The sequence below is a fragment of the Protopterus annectens genome, chromosome 3.part0 (genome assembly GCF_019279795.1).
Source record: "Protopterus annectens isolate FY-2018-M chromosome 3.part0, PAN1.0, whole genome shotgun sequence".
Taxonomy (NCBI): Eukaryota; Metazoa; Chordata; order Ceratodontiformes; family Protopteridae; genus Protopterus; species Protopterus annectens.
In genome coordinates this window covers 765,092,762-765,109,168 of record NC_056731.1, presented here as the reverse complement: position 1 = coordinate 765,109,168, position 16,407 = coordinate 765,092,762, and the positions used below count along the sequence as shown (strand labels likewise).

The 16,407-nt window shown below is 43.0% G+C and overlaps 1 protein-coding gene across 1 annotated transcript in view; it reads left to right on the top strand.

Moving 5' to 3' along the window:
- The window catches only part of RECK (reversion inducing cysteine rich protein with kazal motifs), a 1,724,192-nt gene that overhangs the window by 922,640 nt on the left and 785,145 nt on the right, over nt 1-16,407 (top strand). The window contains exon 7 of the mRNA XM_044065108.1: nt 8,654-8,687. Coding sequence (XP_043921043.1) covers nt 8,654-8,687 — 34 coding nt within the window. The remainder of the gene's footprint in view (nt 1-8,653; nt 8,688-16,407) is intronic.

Sequence of the window (16,407 nt, the reverse complement as noted above, 5' to 3'; positions counted from 1 at the left end):
ACTCCCTAACAACTTTCTTTTTCTTGTGGGCAGGGATGGTAAAACCATGGCGACTGGTAACCGCTACAAAGGTAAACCGAAAATGAGATCTGAAAGGGGAGTAGCAGAACCTGGACAAGTCAGTAAAAGTAAAACAGAGAACAATTGTTAGAGAGGTAGATAAACCACTGATAATCTCCAAAACACAATTCTACACAACCTATAGAAAAATTCAGTCAAAAAAAGGATTTTATGCCCAAAATGTGCATGCAAGCATTTACATCCAAACTCCCTTAGAAATGAAATGGTAGTGTGTAAAAACATTCAGTTTCCTAGCAAACACAATATTTTAGTCAGAATAAAACACAAATTTCCCTCAGAAAATACATTTTAATGGAAGGTTGTCCCCAGTGGGCACTTATCTGCCTAACCTTGAAAGATCCCTATCTGACCAACATTTCTATGGTGCCTGACAATGGAGAAAACTTCTATCGGGGAGGTTGGTATGGCATAATGGATAAGGTCATTACCTGACAGATACAAGGTGCATTATTTGATTCTGACCTTTGAGTTTGGGGGGGGGGGGGTTGGCATAATGGTTAAGGTCTTCACCTCCTGACATTGGGTTATTGGCTAGGCTTAAAATGACCCATCAGGCCAGTTAGCCTAGTATTCACCTATGAACCTAAGGAGTTAAACTGTAGGCAAAAAGCTCTGACTGAATTGGTGTTTGTATTTATGTTGGAGCTCAATTTGAGTTCCTCAAAGTTAGAGAGCATGGAAGGTGTCCATAAGCTTTGAAAGCAGGACTGTCACTGGGGTAAGACCCAGATAACTTTGACTACTGCAACTGTGATCAAATGTTGAACATCTAAGCTTTCTTTATCCCTTGTTTTGTTTTTATCTGTTCCCTTATGCATATTTAAAATGTTTTGTTCCCTTGACTAAATTGACTTTTTTCCTTATTGTGGGTCTTTGGTTTTGATTATTGCTTCTTTTGCTGCTTTTTCCCTTAATTGCATAGACATTTGTATTATTCTTGTGTTTAATTATATTTTCAAAATTGCATATGTTTTCCAGGTCTTTGATATTAACTTAGAAGAGGTTATGGTCTTTTGCTTCCCTGAATTTATAATTTTTGTATTTGAAACAAAATGTTTATTGCTTTTTTTGACAGTCATTTTTATATAAACTATGTACATCCACATTATCTTCATTTATGCTTCCTGGGGTTTTCCTACTGTATTTGTGTGCCTTCCTGAAATATAGAACCCTCACTTGTAATATTTCCACATCAGTTGTATTTGCACTGGTTTTACCAATGTCTAGGTTGTATTTGCAAAGGTTCATTTGCAATCATTCTTTCTAACTGTTAAACAAAAGTGAAGAAATAAATTAATCCTCTGTATTTTTTTCTTTCTACCCGTCATCTGCTACCAGATCCTGTCCTCATTATGTGGGTCTACTGGACCTGCCTTAACTTTCCCCAGGCTCAACCTGACCTACATCCTAACCCAGTGAGGAGATCAAGGATGATGGTGCGGCATCATACTGCTATTAGGGAGTGACCCTAACTCCTTCCTCCTCATGACAGCTTTGGCATCTCCACTATTGCTGCCCTTTGGAGGTGCACAATTGCTTCCTTGCATGTGCAAGCTTATGACTAAGCAGCTCACCACTTATGTAGCACAGAGCTCTCCAGGCTCATGCAGCCTCCCACAACAGAAGGATTCAGTGAACATGGGACAATACTTATGTGGGGGGCTTCATCCCCACACCCATGTGGGGCACTGTACCCCACACATCCTACCACTAATTATGTATACCAAATCCAAGGTCGCACTAAATTGGGGAAAGCGGAGGTACTGTTAAAGCTAAGTTACCGTTAAGCTAGTAGTAGATCACGGTTCCTATTTGTTGGCCATCTGTGGTCATTCACTGACTTTATTTTCAAAGATATGCCTGTTCATTAAAAGTGCTGTTTGCTGAATAACGTTCGATGTACTGCCATTCGATTTAATATGTCATCGATGGCCAAACATAGACCCAACTTCATGCACTACAACGTGTTATGGTTGGGTCTCAAGGAACATAATCATCATTCAGTCTTGAGGTGAATTTCTTGACATCCATGTCTTCAACACACAATAGCATGGTTGTGATTGGAGACCTGATTATAAACCTCTACTTAGCAAATAGTAATACCGAAAAGGGACCTTTGTAGTCCAGGTTACTTGCTTGTAAAATGTAATGAAGTAAAGTAAAAGTAAATAAAAAATAAAGGTTTCACCTCTAGCCTATTAAGCAAAGGCTTTCTTCTGGTCACTTTTGGGAGGAATCTGAGAACGGAGGAAAGCTTCTTAGTCTTGATACATAATTACTGCACTGTAGTTTCACTGCTGTCTTTTAAGCTACACAGTGGCTGGATTTAGTGCCAAAGGAAGACTGTGTTGTATGTATGAGAATGAGCAGCTTGTCTGTTAGTTCCCTGATTATTGTGCAATACACTACTGCCTAGTAAGACCTTCCAACCTTCCTCCTGTGCCTGTAAGTAAATAATCCCATCTTCCGTACATCTGAACTGTCCAGATTTCCCCAGAATGTCCAGATTTTTGCCTCATATTTATTAAAGATTGAAGTCGGAAAATGACAGACATTTGAATTTCAGACTGCGCACCCTTCAGAAAATTCATGCCAACACAAAATCTGTTATTCTATCAACTTTCTAAGTTTGTAAGCGCAATATTTGCAAATTGTTTCTTGGGCATTTGTCCCCCCATTATTTATGGCTTTGTCCAGATTTCTTGCTCTGAAAAGTTGAGATGTATGCTTCCTTTAAGTTAAATGACAGTGAGTAGGAGAGCTATATGATCAAAATCCCAAGTAACATAACCTCTTAACTGTCCCTTTTTTGGAGGAATGTTCCTATTTTCAGGCCCTTACACAAGTTGTCCCTGTTTTTGGAAATACGCCCCGATTTTCAGGCATGATTTGCCCCTTCACACAATTGTCTGAATTCCCTTTATCACGTGTGATTTTTGAAGCTACCTAGTACACAATAAACCACACTACATGACCGGCATGCTAGTGATAACAATAATTTACAGAAAGAAAGCACACATCTTACCGCTACCTTTTTCTTAAGTAAAACTGTGTGACCTCTTGTGGTAGAAGTTTGCAATGCAGTTCATTAAATTCTATATATTTTACAGTCACCTGCTTATATTTTTCCATAATTTTTGTCACTCTGTGTTTTTAAATATGCTCTGAGTAGTATCCCACCCACATTCCTAGTGGAAGCAAGAAGAATTATGTACTATTTATGCACTTGTTATGCTAATTAGATGCCCAGATTTTTAGTGTACTTTTCAAGGCCCTTTGTTTCTATTTTTAATGTTTGCTTTTTGAGAGCTATGCGAGTAGTAATGGTAGGACTTATATGAACAAGTAGACATTTTCTCTTTTATGATGGCAGTATTGGTAGAAGGTTGAAAGGAATATTTTCTTAAACAGTCTGCATATTTTGGGGCTGTCCAAAACTAGCTAATCCTGGATACCTGCTTCCTGTGTGCTCTCAAAAGCATTTATATAGAACTGGTACATGAGCTAGAAGTGTTCTATCTCTAAATTCCTGAAATTCTCTGCAGTTTTTTTCTAACAAAAAAGGAAAACACATGTTCTACTTTGTTTCACAGTTCTAAAAATAACATGCATATTATTGAAAAATAGAAACATATGGAAGCTTATTTGGCAAAAGAGTTAAGCAGGGTCAAGTAGGGAAGAAGATGTAAAAGAAAACAGAAGGTACAGCATGTAAAAACAACATTTATGAGTAAGATGGGAATGGGATGGACAGCAAATAAGCCAGTAAACTTGCAGTCATATTTATTTCATTTCAAACACACAAAAAAGAAAATTAGTCTGCTCAGTTTTAGCAGCTGACATCCATACATACCTGCCCCACCTTTTTTTTATTTTCAGCTATCCCAAACATTCTTGAATGTATCAGAGAGTTTGTATGCAGTACCCATTTTAAAAGTTCACTACACATTAAATGCTTTTATCAACAATGCATTTTGATATTATTATTATAATATGATCAGTTTATTGCAAAATAATGACTGTAAGGAGAGATGACCTTATCTATTCAGACTGTTTTCCTCACACTACTTGGTGCTGACTTCTTACTCCCCACCTACCTGCTCCTAATCATGTTCTTCATAACTGCCATGCCTTGGTAGCCCTATGTTGTGATCCACAATAAGATCGGCTCAGTTTTTGGAGAGCCCAGAACAGGGGAGGGTCCAATGGCCTTTATGCAGGCTCCAAAAGATGCAAGCCATCATGCTACTCTAAGCGGTATGGACTAGGCTAAGAGCCATCATATTGCACTCTGTAATGGGCTTTTTATTTTTTTAGTTCCCCTTACTCATGTTCGGCTTACATCACTACTGGGGTGTGCAATGATATATTGAGGGAAACTGCCTCACCTCCATTGTGATATGTCCCTTAAATGCCCACCCCTCTAATGCAGCACCAGATTACCAGCATGGCAATGATCACAGCACAGTTGCCTTTGGGTAATTTCTCTAGATTTTTGGGTCAGTGTGCTTAGCATCTTACCTGTACCCTTTCTCCAGGCCAGCAGGCACAGTCTTTTTATTCTTCTTCATCCTCCCCACAAACTCCATCAGGCATTTGAGCTGCTACTTGAACTTGGGACACTTGGGAAATAGATAGGGCGTTATCCATTTATGCCAACAAAACAGGTATTTCCATACAGAGTTTGAGGTAAGACATCCACTATACACTATAAATTCTGAGAGAAATAGAGGAATTTGATGTAAGTGGGCATTAATATATTTTAAAAATGTTTTTATGGGTTCCTGTTGATTTGCCAAAGGTTGTTTGCCAAAGGTTGTTTCAGACTTGAAGTATGTTTACTCACTGAAAGTACTTTCATCAACAATGGAGTGACTCTGTCTATACAGTTATGGCCTCGTAGTTGGTATATATAAATTAAGCAAGTGGAAGGGTGTCCTCCCACAAAGGGGTGCAGATGGTCTCAATCCCCCTGTAAAAAATGGTACATGAAATGCTCACCAAAGTTCGTTTTGGTGTATATTTTTGAAATATTTTACATTCACCAAAATTGCTTTTGGAGAGTTGACATGAATCTACCTAAAGAAGCAGACTGGACCTCACTTTAACCATCTCATCCGAAGAACAGAACTCTGAAAATGTAACATCACCTGCAATACTACTGTACACTGTTAGTGTTAGATTAAAACTCCATGTGTCTGGTATGGAGATGGAGATATAACTATATCCTTCACCTTTTCTGGTATAACATCTAACTGCAAAACCTGTTGAATGATTGACATTGACATCAAAAGCTTTCAAACAGCACCTGTCCCATGAGATTTCATAGACATACAGCATTGACTCCATTCGTTTCCCTGTCTGCTTAAGTTTAGTCTACTGTATTGTGTGCTGTTTGTTACTTGGCATATGTTGACAGTGTTGTGGATGCCCCACTGGTGCAAAGGCAAAACATCCATCTGCACTATTGGTCTTTATGGATTATTTAACTGTCTTAGTGTCAATGGGCCAGTCTAGGTTGGCTAGGACTAACTGGCTGATAGTGCACTGTCCTATGACTGGGGACAGGTTCTGGGCAGTAGTCATGGTAAGTCTGAACTTCAGCATAATGCAAGAATAGATCAAGTAGTTGGTGCTAGGCTTTGTGTGTGTGTGTGTGCGTGTGTGTGTGTGTGTGTGTGTGTGTGTGTGTGTGTGTGTGTGTGTGTGTGTGTGTGTGTGTGTGTGTGTGTGTGTGTGTGTGTGTGTGTGTGTGTGTGTGTGTGTGTGTGTGTGTGTGTGTGTGTGTGTGTGTGTGTGTGTGTGTGTGTTTGTGTTTCTTTCAGTGGGTGCATGTGTACAGAATAGTGCAGGTTTTGACATATTAGTGCATGTCAAGAATCATTACTAGGAGTTTAAGAACAACTAAGGTACTGCTCATGGCATGAGGAATTAGGGATATCCAAACCAATCTTTTGCCAACAGAGGATCATAGGATCATAGGAGGTTACTATGCTATTGGCCCTGAGGCCCTTATAAGCCTAGCCAAGAGTTTAACCCATATTTAGACCAGTCAGCACACAAAAGCCCCTGTCCAGCAGGGACACAGTGGAGGGTGTATTTTCTGTTTCCCATCCAGTTATCCAGGTTGCGCTTAAAAAGAGATAATGAGGTACTCTGCTTGACGTAGGGAGGGAGTCTATTTTACAGAATGGGGAGTCTCTGGGACACTAATCTGTCCTGCCAACAAGTCCTATTGATATCACAAACCAGGTTGAGGTCGTGTGTACAGGTTACTTGAGGGGAGCTTGACTTGCAGATATGTAGCAGTCCCATCAAGGATGGATCTGAGATTGCTTTGTATGCCAGACAGAGTTCACCTCTGAGGATCCTGTATGAAACTGAGTAGAGGGACAGGGCTTTTAGCCTATCTGTGTAGGGTAGATGTTTGAGGCCCTGGATTCTCCTGGTGAGGAACCTCTGTGGTCTCTCCAGTTGTTGCATGTGCTTTGCGAGATACATGCTGAAGGGGGCATTGTACTCAATAATTGGCTTTATAAGGGAAGAATATAGGGATGTTATGACGTCTTTGTCTCTGGATGAGATACCCTTACTTATGAGGTTAGCCATTTAGAAAGCTTTCCATACAACGGAAGCAACATGGTGGCCAAAAATCAGGTTGCTATCAACCTGGGTGCCCAAATCCCTCACTACTGATTGTGTACTTAGGATTTTGTTATTAATGTGATAATATGTGGGGACGTCACTCTCCCCAAATGGGATGATGATGCATTTTTTGGCATTCAGTTTGAGGTCATGTTTCTGGCACCAGTCATTTTTTTGGGTGAGATCCTCTTGGAGAACATCCACATCACTTAGGGAATTGATGACCATACCCAGTTTACAGTCATCTGCAAACTTGGTCAGCCATAGCGCACTGGTTTTGGCCTGCACCTCAGAGAAGTATATCCAGAATAACAGAGGCCCCAAGACCAATCCCTGGGGTATGCCACTCATTACGGGTCTACTGCTTGAGGTGGCTTTCCCTATTTTGATTAGGTGGGTTCTATCAGTGAGGCAGTTTGCTACCAATTTGGCAACATGTGGATTGATGCGTAGTTGAGAGAGTTTATCTATTATGCCAAAGTGGAGAATAGTGGTGAAGGCTTTGGCCAGGTCAAGGTAGGCGATGTGCACCATCTTCCCCTCATCTAGGCCTTTGGTGACTGCCTCAAAGAAGTCGACAAGATTTAACAGACATGTCTTCCCCTTGACAAAGCCAAACTGTGTGGGGTTGAGTGTTTGGAGGCTGCCAATGTCCCTATTAATGATGTCCATGTTAATCTGTTCCAGAGCCTTGCAGATCAGGCTAGTTAGGCTGATAGGGCTATAATTTCCTGGATCGGTGGATGCTCTGCCTTTGTGTAAAGGGATGACAATAGCTGCCCTCCACTCAGCTGGGACAAAGCCAGTACTCAGGCTTTGGTTGAATAGGGTGCCTAATGGTGCTACAATTTTATACCTGTGTTCATGTAGGATGCAGCCTGGGATGTTATTGGGTCCCATAGAGTCTGCATTTTTTGCCCTTGAGAGGGCAGTGATGACTTGTTCCCTAGAGATAAGGTGTGGGGGACAGGTACTGGGGATTTCCTGATTTACTGATGGGGACAGAGGGGAGAAGTTTCCGCTGAATCTGTCAGCCAGTAGATTGGCTATATCTACAGCATTTGTGTATGTGGTGTCCTTGACCACCAGTTCTGAACAGATCTGGGTGCTTCCTTTCAGATTGTGGACATATGTGAAGAAGGCCTTATGATTGTCTCTAGTAGATGTGGCCAATTTGGACTCGAAGTTGGCTTTAGAGGATTTCACTCAGAGAGGATGAATGAGTTGAATGGGTGGTTTGTAGACCTGCAGTACCTCAGGTCAATGAGACAGAGGGTATAAAATATTAATGTAGAACAAGGCCTGCATAATACAAATGACTCTACTCACTAGCTTAAAGACTTACTTAGGTGCACCTATTATGTGAGAATGTTGTAAGTATCAAACCTTGGTTTGTAGAATACAGCTTGTTTATATCTTATTTGAACAGCAGTCTGTGTTAACAAATAAATGTAGAATATATTAATTAAAGTTGTTAAACAGTTTCCCCAGTCACTAAGGCAGAAGTACAAATCTAGAAATTATGTATTTTCCAGTACCATAAAATTAAGTAAAACCTAAAAAAAATGGCACTTTTTAAAACATGAGTACTGGAAACAGTTTCAGAGTAGTACTGTAGTAAAGTAAGCTTTTCTAAAATTTACTGAAAGGTAGGACTGTACAAACATAATTAACTCATTTTAAAATGTTTTGTAGGATAAACAGAACCACATAGAGCACACACCTCACTGGTCACTCATATGGTCAAATGTTGTTTTATTCATTATTGTCTAAATTCAGCATTCAGTTGTGATAACCTTTTATTATATTATGGTGAACTAAATGTTTTAGCATGTGCAGGTCACTTAATTTCTATAGAGCTAAAAAACATGATCACATTCATGTTGTGACCTGTTTGACTTAATGTTGTCAATTTGTCTTTTTGTAGATAACTGTCTTCAGCTGCATCAAGAGAAATGAAGGTATGTCATTATCATAAACAAAGCATTCTGTCTTCTATAACTGTGTTGCCACTGAACAAAACAGACATTTGTCAGTGCTGAATGTTGACTTGCAAAGCACTGGTGGAGTTGTGTTAGGTGGTAATAGGGGGATAGGAGGACAGTGTTGGGAGTAGGAAATGAGTTGAGAAATAATGCATCATTAATAGTAGCCATGTAGTCACAGTGAGTAAACCAAAATATTCATTGTACAAGCAAATTCACATGGTAGCCTTAAGAAATCCTGTCAGGAATGTATTTTACTGGTCCCTGAATTATCTGTAATTATATAATGAAAATAAAATGAAGTATAGATGTTAAGTTGTCAATCTCGCCTTCATTCTTGCTGGATGGGTTCGGAGCCGAGGCCAATACTAAAGCTCGAGAGCTATTTCCACCGACTCGAGGCTCCCCTATATCCCACAATGCTAGGCAGTAACTACTCAGATCTCGTTTGCCGCTTAGCTGCGAGGTGCTTTCTTCTACCGGCTCTGGCAGGTTAGTGAGTTTTTCTAGTTAGAAAATTAAAATATCTACCCCTATCCTTTTTATTTAGTCAAGTTTATAGTACAGGGTATCCTTTTAGTTTAAATCGGGTCTTCCCTCATTTTTATTCCCTTTTTATCCCCTTTTTAAGTTCTAGGCCTTTGGCCCACTTCCCTTTTTTCCCTTTGTCATTCAGTGTGATTGGGTTTTCCTTTTTGGTTAAAGGGTGTGTCTGTGTTTTGTGTCTGTGTCTTTTTTGTGTATACAGTCACTTTTTCTGATGTCGAAAGACTCCAAGGTCTCAGGCTTCAAGAAGTGTGACTCATGCTGTCAGAAAATGTCTCTGACAGACGGTCACACTTCTTGTGTATATTGCCTGGGACCTTTGCACCTGCAGGACTCCTGTGCTGTTTGACATGCATTCAGCCTGAGAGTCCTGCAGGAACGCAAAAATAAACTTATTCTTCGAGGCTTATTAAAGCCTGAAGGCCCCCCAACCCAGTCTGCATCGGGGAAGCCTTCAAAGACTTCCAGGCCATCAGCTCCAGCTTCAGAGCTGTCCACTGGGAGCATTAAGACTGCTTCGACATCGGCTCTGGCTGGAGTCGATGTTTCGAAGACTCAAACCGTTACCTTGGCTCCGGCCGGACCTGAGGGTGCTAAGACTCAGTCGGCTCCGATAGTTTTATCAGAGCCACCTTCTAAGAAGAGGTCGAGGTCCCCTTCCATCGGCTCCAGCCACTCGGCCCCGGGATCCCCTCTTCTGTCGGAGCGGAGCCACAGGTCCCATTCCTCTCAGTCCTCCAGGCTGTCCGACCATGACTTACAAAAGGTGGTGAGTAGACTTCTCAAGTCCGAGGCACTGGCCCAAATGCTGCATAGCCCTACTCAACAGTCAGTGGCTATTCCCATCCCTGCTTCTGTTCCTCCTCCGACTCCTTTGAGTTTGGAGCCGGGGCTCATCGGAGCCATGGCTGTCGGTGCGTTGGAGCCGATACCCTCCCTTTCGGCTCTGTTGTCTGCTCCGATTTCCTCTTTGGAGGGATCTCAGTGTCGGGCTTCCCTCTTCGGCTCCAAGGGGGCGAGTGGCATCAGACCCTTGTCCGACCCCGTTCTCCCTCTTGGAGCATTGGCATTGGTGAGTTCGGCTCCGACATCGGCCTCGGAGCCGTCCCTGTTGGTGCCGGGGGGGTCCTTGTCTCCTCGGAGTGGGGACCTTCGGCCCTGGCTGATCGGGGCACCTTCGAGGTCATGCGGAGCGTGCTAGACCCCGTGTCTACCCCACAGTCGGCTCCATCAGCTCCTCCCTCTTCAGTGCCTGCGGTGGTTTCTACCCACCCCCTCGTACCAGACCATAGAGAGCCAGCCCCTCAGGTTTCCCCAGGTTTCCTCTTCTTCCGAGGCTTCTCCTGATCTGGCAGGGGAACCCCCTCGGAAGAGACAGTGCAAGAGGAAGCACATTGACTCCCCTGAGTCTATCACCTCGGACACCGACTTGGAGGAATCTGAAGGTTCCCCTCGGTCCCCCTGTGAGGATGTCTCTTTTGCTGACGTCCTTGAAATCCTTAAACAGAGGGGGAACTGGCCCGCCCTTAACCCTTCAGAGGACGAGTCGGTCTACCTTGAGGCGTTTGGCTCTCGCCCTTACACCTCCTGGGTGTCTCCTCCCTTTGACCCCCTCATGTAAGTGGTGGCAAGGAAGGCGTGGACAGCCCCTGATTCGGTGGAACCTACCCCAAGGAGGCCATCAAAATTTATTACAGCCCCGAAAGAGAAACAGTTCTTATCTAAAGGTGTCTCTGTTGATGCCATGGTGGTGGCTGCAGTCACTAAGAAGGAATTAGCCGATCCTTCGGTACCTGTCCATCCTCCTAATAAGGAGTCTAGGACCATGGACAGGTACGGTAAGCGGATGTTTTCCTCAGCGACCTTTACCATGCGGTCGCTGAACTACTTGTGTCACTTCACCCGTCTCCAGAGAGATTTACTCAAGGATATGGGTGATGCTATGCAGGATCCAACAGCTGAGGGGTTCCAAGACAAAATGAACTCCCAGTTGGCAACCCTGAATTCGATTGTCAACTCCTCCATGTGGCTTATCTCATATGCGGCCAATGGGGCAAGTAGGGCCGCAGGCACAGGTGTAGCTTTACGACGCCATGCCTGGATGTGGCTTTGCAATTTTGCAGACCCTTTCAAGGTGTCCTTCACCAATTCCCCCTTTGATGGCTCAACGTTGTTTGGACCTCAGGTGAAGGATACATTGACTAGGTGTGAGCAGGAAGGTAAGACTCTCTCTGCCGTGGGAGTCCATTTTTCTACCCCTTCCAGACCTTATCCCAAAGGTCAGGGGGGGGGGAATGTGGTTCTGCAAACCACAAGGAGTCTCATCTGACGCACAAAGTCGATTCCCCTCTAGAGGCAGAGGGGGGAACAACAATAGACGCCGCCCTAGGGGCAGAGGTGGTCCGCAAAACCAGGGTAGCAGAGAGACTTTCTCTGATAAACCCTTTCAGCATCCCTGAGGAGCTGCCCGGCTGTCCACCTTCAGGGGCAGTCGGGAGAAGATTATCACTGTACCCTGAAGCCTGGCTTTCCCTCACTCAAGACAAATGGGTACAGTCAATTATATCCGAGGGTTACAAAATCCCCTTTATTCACATCCCATTCCAACCCAAAGGATCCCTTCCAGACGTTCCACCCAGTCTAAGGGAACAAGCAGCGTTAGAAATATCAAAGCTGCTGTCAAAAAGAGCTATCCAGCCAGTCCCAGCAGACCAGCAAGGATCCGGAATCTACTCCAAATTCCTTTTGGTACAAGAAAAGACAGGGGACTGGAGACCAATATTGGATCTCAGCAAGCTAAACAAGTATGTGAAGAAAACAAAATTCCGGATGGTCATGCTACAGTCCATTCTACCCTTCTTGGGTCAGGACAATTGGATGTGTTCAATAGACCTTCAGGATGCATACTACCATATCAAAATGCACAGATGCTCCAGGAGGTTTCTCCGCTTCAGGCTGGGAGCCAGTCACTACCAGTTCAGAGCCCTGCCCTTTGGTCTCACTACAGCCCCCCGAATGTTCACCAAATGTATGGCAGTGGTCGCGGCTCACTTGAGACGTCAAGTATTCCAGGTGTTTCCATATTTGGACGACTGACTCCTTACCGCCACCACCAGGCGTCAGCTTCTTCTATCCAGAGACTTCACCATTCAAACTTGCCAAGCTCTAGGCATTTCAGTAAATTTCAAAAAATCTGCCTTGTCGTCTTGTCAGTCTATTACCTTTATAGGTGCCACCTTAGACACAGTTCATCTTTCCGCCAGACTGACAGAGCAAAGAGTATCAGATATCAGCAAACACGTTTACCTTCTGCTTCAATGCAACAAGATCAAAGCCAGGGTAGTCTTGAAGGTATTAGGACTCATGGCAGCTACCATTACACTTCTTCCCTTAGCTCGTTTTCACATGCGGATCCTCCAGTGGATGCTGTTTTCTCAATGGTCCTTCCAACAGCTCCCAATGTCTCACATCATTCTGCTAACCCAATCATGCAAGAATCACCTGTCTTGGTGGATGACATCACCTCAAGTTCTTCAGGGCAGACCCTTCATCCCTCCCCCCCCCAATCGCCACGGTGACAACGGACGCCTCCCTGATCAGGTGGGGGGGCATTATCAGGGCAGGACAGTCCAGGGCACGTGGCAATCTTTCAAGTGCCACTTGCACATAAATGTCTTAGAGATGAGAGCAGTGCTTTTAGCATTGCAAGCCCTTCAGTACTCTCTTCCCACAGGGACTATTGCAATTCAGACGGACAACATGTCCGTAGTGTGGTACATCAACAAACAGGGTGGAACCAAGTCCTATCCCTTATGTTGAGAGGCACTCAGACTTTGGCAGTGGGCGATTTCTTTTCAGCGGTTTCTGATAGCAACGCACATTCCCGGGAAATCCAACGTGATTGCGGACAAGATTAGCAGGGCTATTCTCATGCCTCACGAGTGGTCTCTAAAAAAATCAGTGCTGAAAGAAATCTTTCAAAGATGGGGCCGGCCTTGCTGCGATCTTTTTGCTACTCCCCAAAACAGCAAGTGTCACGATTTCTTCACCCTCTTCCCTCTACCAGGCCAACCCACCAGAGACGTTCTAGTCCACGATTGGCCTCGGGGACTTCTGTATGCTTTCCCCCCTTTTCCACTGATCTCTCAATTAATTCAGAAAGCTATCGCCTTGAGAGTCACTATGATCCTCATTGCCCCTTACTGGCCTCGACAGATATGGTTTCCGTTCCTGCATCATTACCTCTTGGAGCAGCCTTGGCATCTGGACCCAGTGCCAGATCTTTTGACCCACCAGTCGGGCCAGCTGCACCACTCCCTTCAATCTCTCAACCTCACAGAGTTGTTTATCTGATTCCTGCCCTAGCCAGGCTTCCTTTAATTTCTCATTCGGTCCGTAACATCCTGATAGCCTCTCACAATTCTTCTACCAGAAGGATTTACAATAGTAAGTGGAAACGTTTTTCCTTCTGGGCAGCATCAAAAAATATAGACCCCTTCACCGCACCTATCCAGTCTATCCTAGACTTCCTTGCAGAGCTCTTTCATTTGGGCTCTTCCTCTTCTACCATTAGAGTACAACTAGCTGCTATATCTAACTTTCATGTAGGTGTCTCGGACTCCAGTATCATGTCCAATAAACTTTGCAAAGCCTTTCTAAGAGGTGTCTTTTTGCTCAAGCCCCCAATCAAAGATCCCCCACCCCAGTGGGACTTGAATTTGGTCCTAGCGTCCTTGATTCTCCCCCCCCTTCGAACCTGCGGCTTCATGCCCTCTCAAGTTGCTCTCATGGAAAACACTTTTTCTAGTAGCCATAACATCAGCTAGAAGGGTATCTGAACTTCATGCTCTTTGCAGTCGTCCTCCTTACTTAGTTTTCCATAAAGACAGGGTGTCCCTCTGGATTAATCCATCCTTCTTGCCTAAGGTTTCCTCTGAGGCAAATCTAAACCAGACTATCGATCTCCCTGTCTTCTTCCCTGATTATTCCAACAGGTCTGAACAAAAGTTACATTTTCTAGATGTTCATCGCCAACTTCGATATTATTTAGACAGGACTAAACAGTTCAGGAAATCTGACCAGCTCTTCCTGTCTTATGTGGAAGGGTAAATGGGCCTTCCAGTTTCTAAAGTGTCCCTTTCAAGATGGCTTACCTCTATAATTACCTTCATCTATGAAATCAGACATCAAAAGCTGCCTTCAAGACCTAGAGCTCATTCAACCAGGGCATTAGCTGCATCTGTAGCTTTTCAGCACAGGCTACCAATAGATTCCATTTGTGCAGCAGCTACATGGGCTTCACCTCATACCTTTATCTCGCATTACAAATTGGATATGGCCTCCAGAAACCATACCAACTTTGGTTCCACTGTTCTCAAGAGTCTGTTCCGATAAGCCACCCGGGGTAAGGTGCTAGGGACGCGGTCCCATCCAGCAAGAATGAAGGCGAGATTGACAACTTAACATTGAGAAGTTATGTACCTACCATAACGTTCTATGTTAGTTGTCTTCTTCTCGCCTTCTTTCTTGCGTCCCACCCTCCTTTCCCCCAGCCTGGACAGACCGATAGGAATCTTTGGGATCTTCCATTGGGGCTTCCTTCCCACATGTTCTACCACCTCTATTCTCCCTTTTTCTGTTTGTGGTAGCTTACATACAGGTTTATATAGAGGTGTTTTTTTTCTCTCTTCTCCATACTATGGAGACTAGAACTGCTTGGTTTTAGCTATCAAACGAGATCTGAGTAGTTACCGCCTAGCATTGTGGGATATAGGGGAGCCTCGAGCCGGTGGAAATAGCTCTCGAGCTTTAGTATTGGCCGAGTCGGAGCCGAGGATCGGCTCTGAACCCATCCAGCAAGAAAGAAGGCGAGAAGAAGACAACTAATATGGAACGTTATGGTAGGTACATAACTTCTCATTTTGCCTGTATCTGGTTATTACTCACTATTATTAGTTTTTAGACGATAGTACTTCTCAAAGAACCAAAAGCACATTTCTATATATTTCTTCTCATCTTCATCTTTTCATCGACTGCATTTGTTCAGCGGAATTAATATATGATGCAGATGTTAAGGTTTTTTGTGGTACTGTATCATCTGCATGATAAATGTGCACCAAATTATATTTGTAATCATGTAAATAATGTAAAATACTTCTCATAGCTGTACATGGAGTGCAGAGCAATAACACATGAGCTGCTATAGATTCATTGTGCAGGAATTGCATCAAATTATATTTACAGGTATGTAAAATAAAATTAATTGATAATTTTGCTTGTATTTGGCTGATACTTCTCATTGTCGGATATCATAAAATAGCTCTTATCATATATTGAATGCTGTGCTTCTGTATATTGATTCTCATTAAGTGATACAACTAATTGCATTTGCAATCATGCAAAATAAAATGCAATAATTTATTTTGCCTATATTTTGCTATTACTTCTCATTACTGGGTATCCCAGAAAAAAAACATGTCCTGCATGATATTTCATGGCTTTGCAGGTGGAAATTGTAGAGACAGAACAATCCTACTTCAGGAGGAAAAATATGTATTTTTATGATGCCAAGGACGTGAAATAAGCCAATCACTTAATGACTGGCTCACTGTCACGCAAAGAGGAACTATTTGGGCAAGGACAGCAATCTAGAAAATACAGGTAAATAGCATCATTATCCACTAGATAATCTGGAACTTATTATCATTTTACCCTTTTGCTGCTACTTTCTTCAGAAAAAGTAAATGTAGCAAAAAATCAGATTACATTCTGCCCATGCCAGTGAGTAAACAATACAGCTTTGTTCTGTGAATGCTGGTAAGCAAACCAAATGGTGTACAGTGCCTTTTGGAGGATGGGGTTAAAGATATTATAGTAAGGCAAAGCAAGGCAATTGTATAAATGAATGGCAGAGTAGTAGCAATATGTATATTTTATATTAGAGTTTTCTTGGATGTATGCCTTTTACCCACTCATTTTACATTACTGCATATTGAGATATGCAAGTTGAATTTTAATTTATATTTGTCTGTATGTATGAGGTTTTATGAACATATATTTTTTCAGCTGTTTCAGGAGTGAACAATGCTACCGTTTTGTTTGCATTTGCTTGCATGAATTTTCTCATTTTTTCCTTTCAACCCCCCTTTTA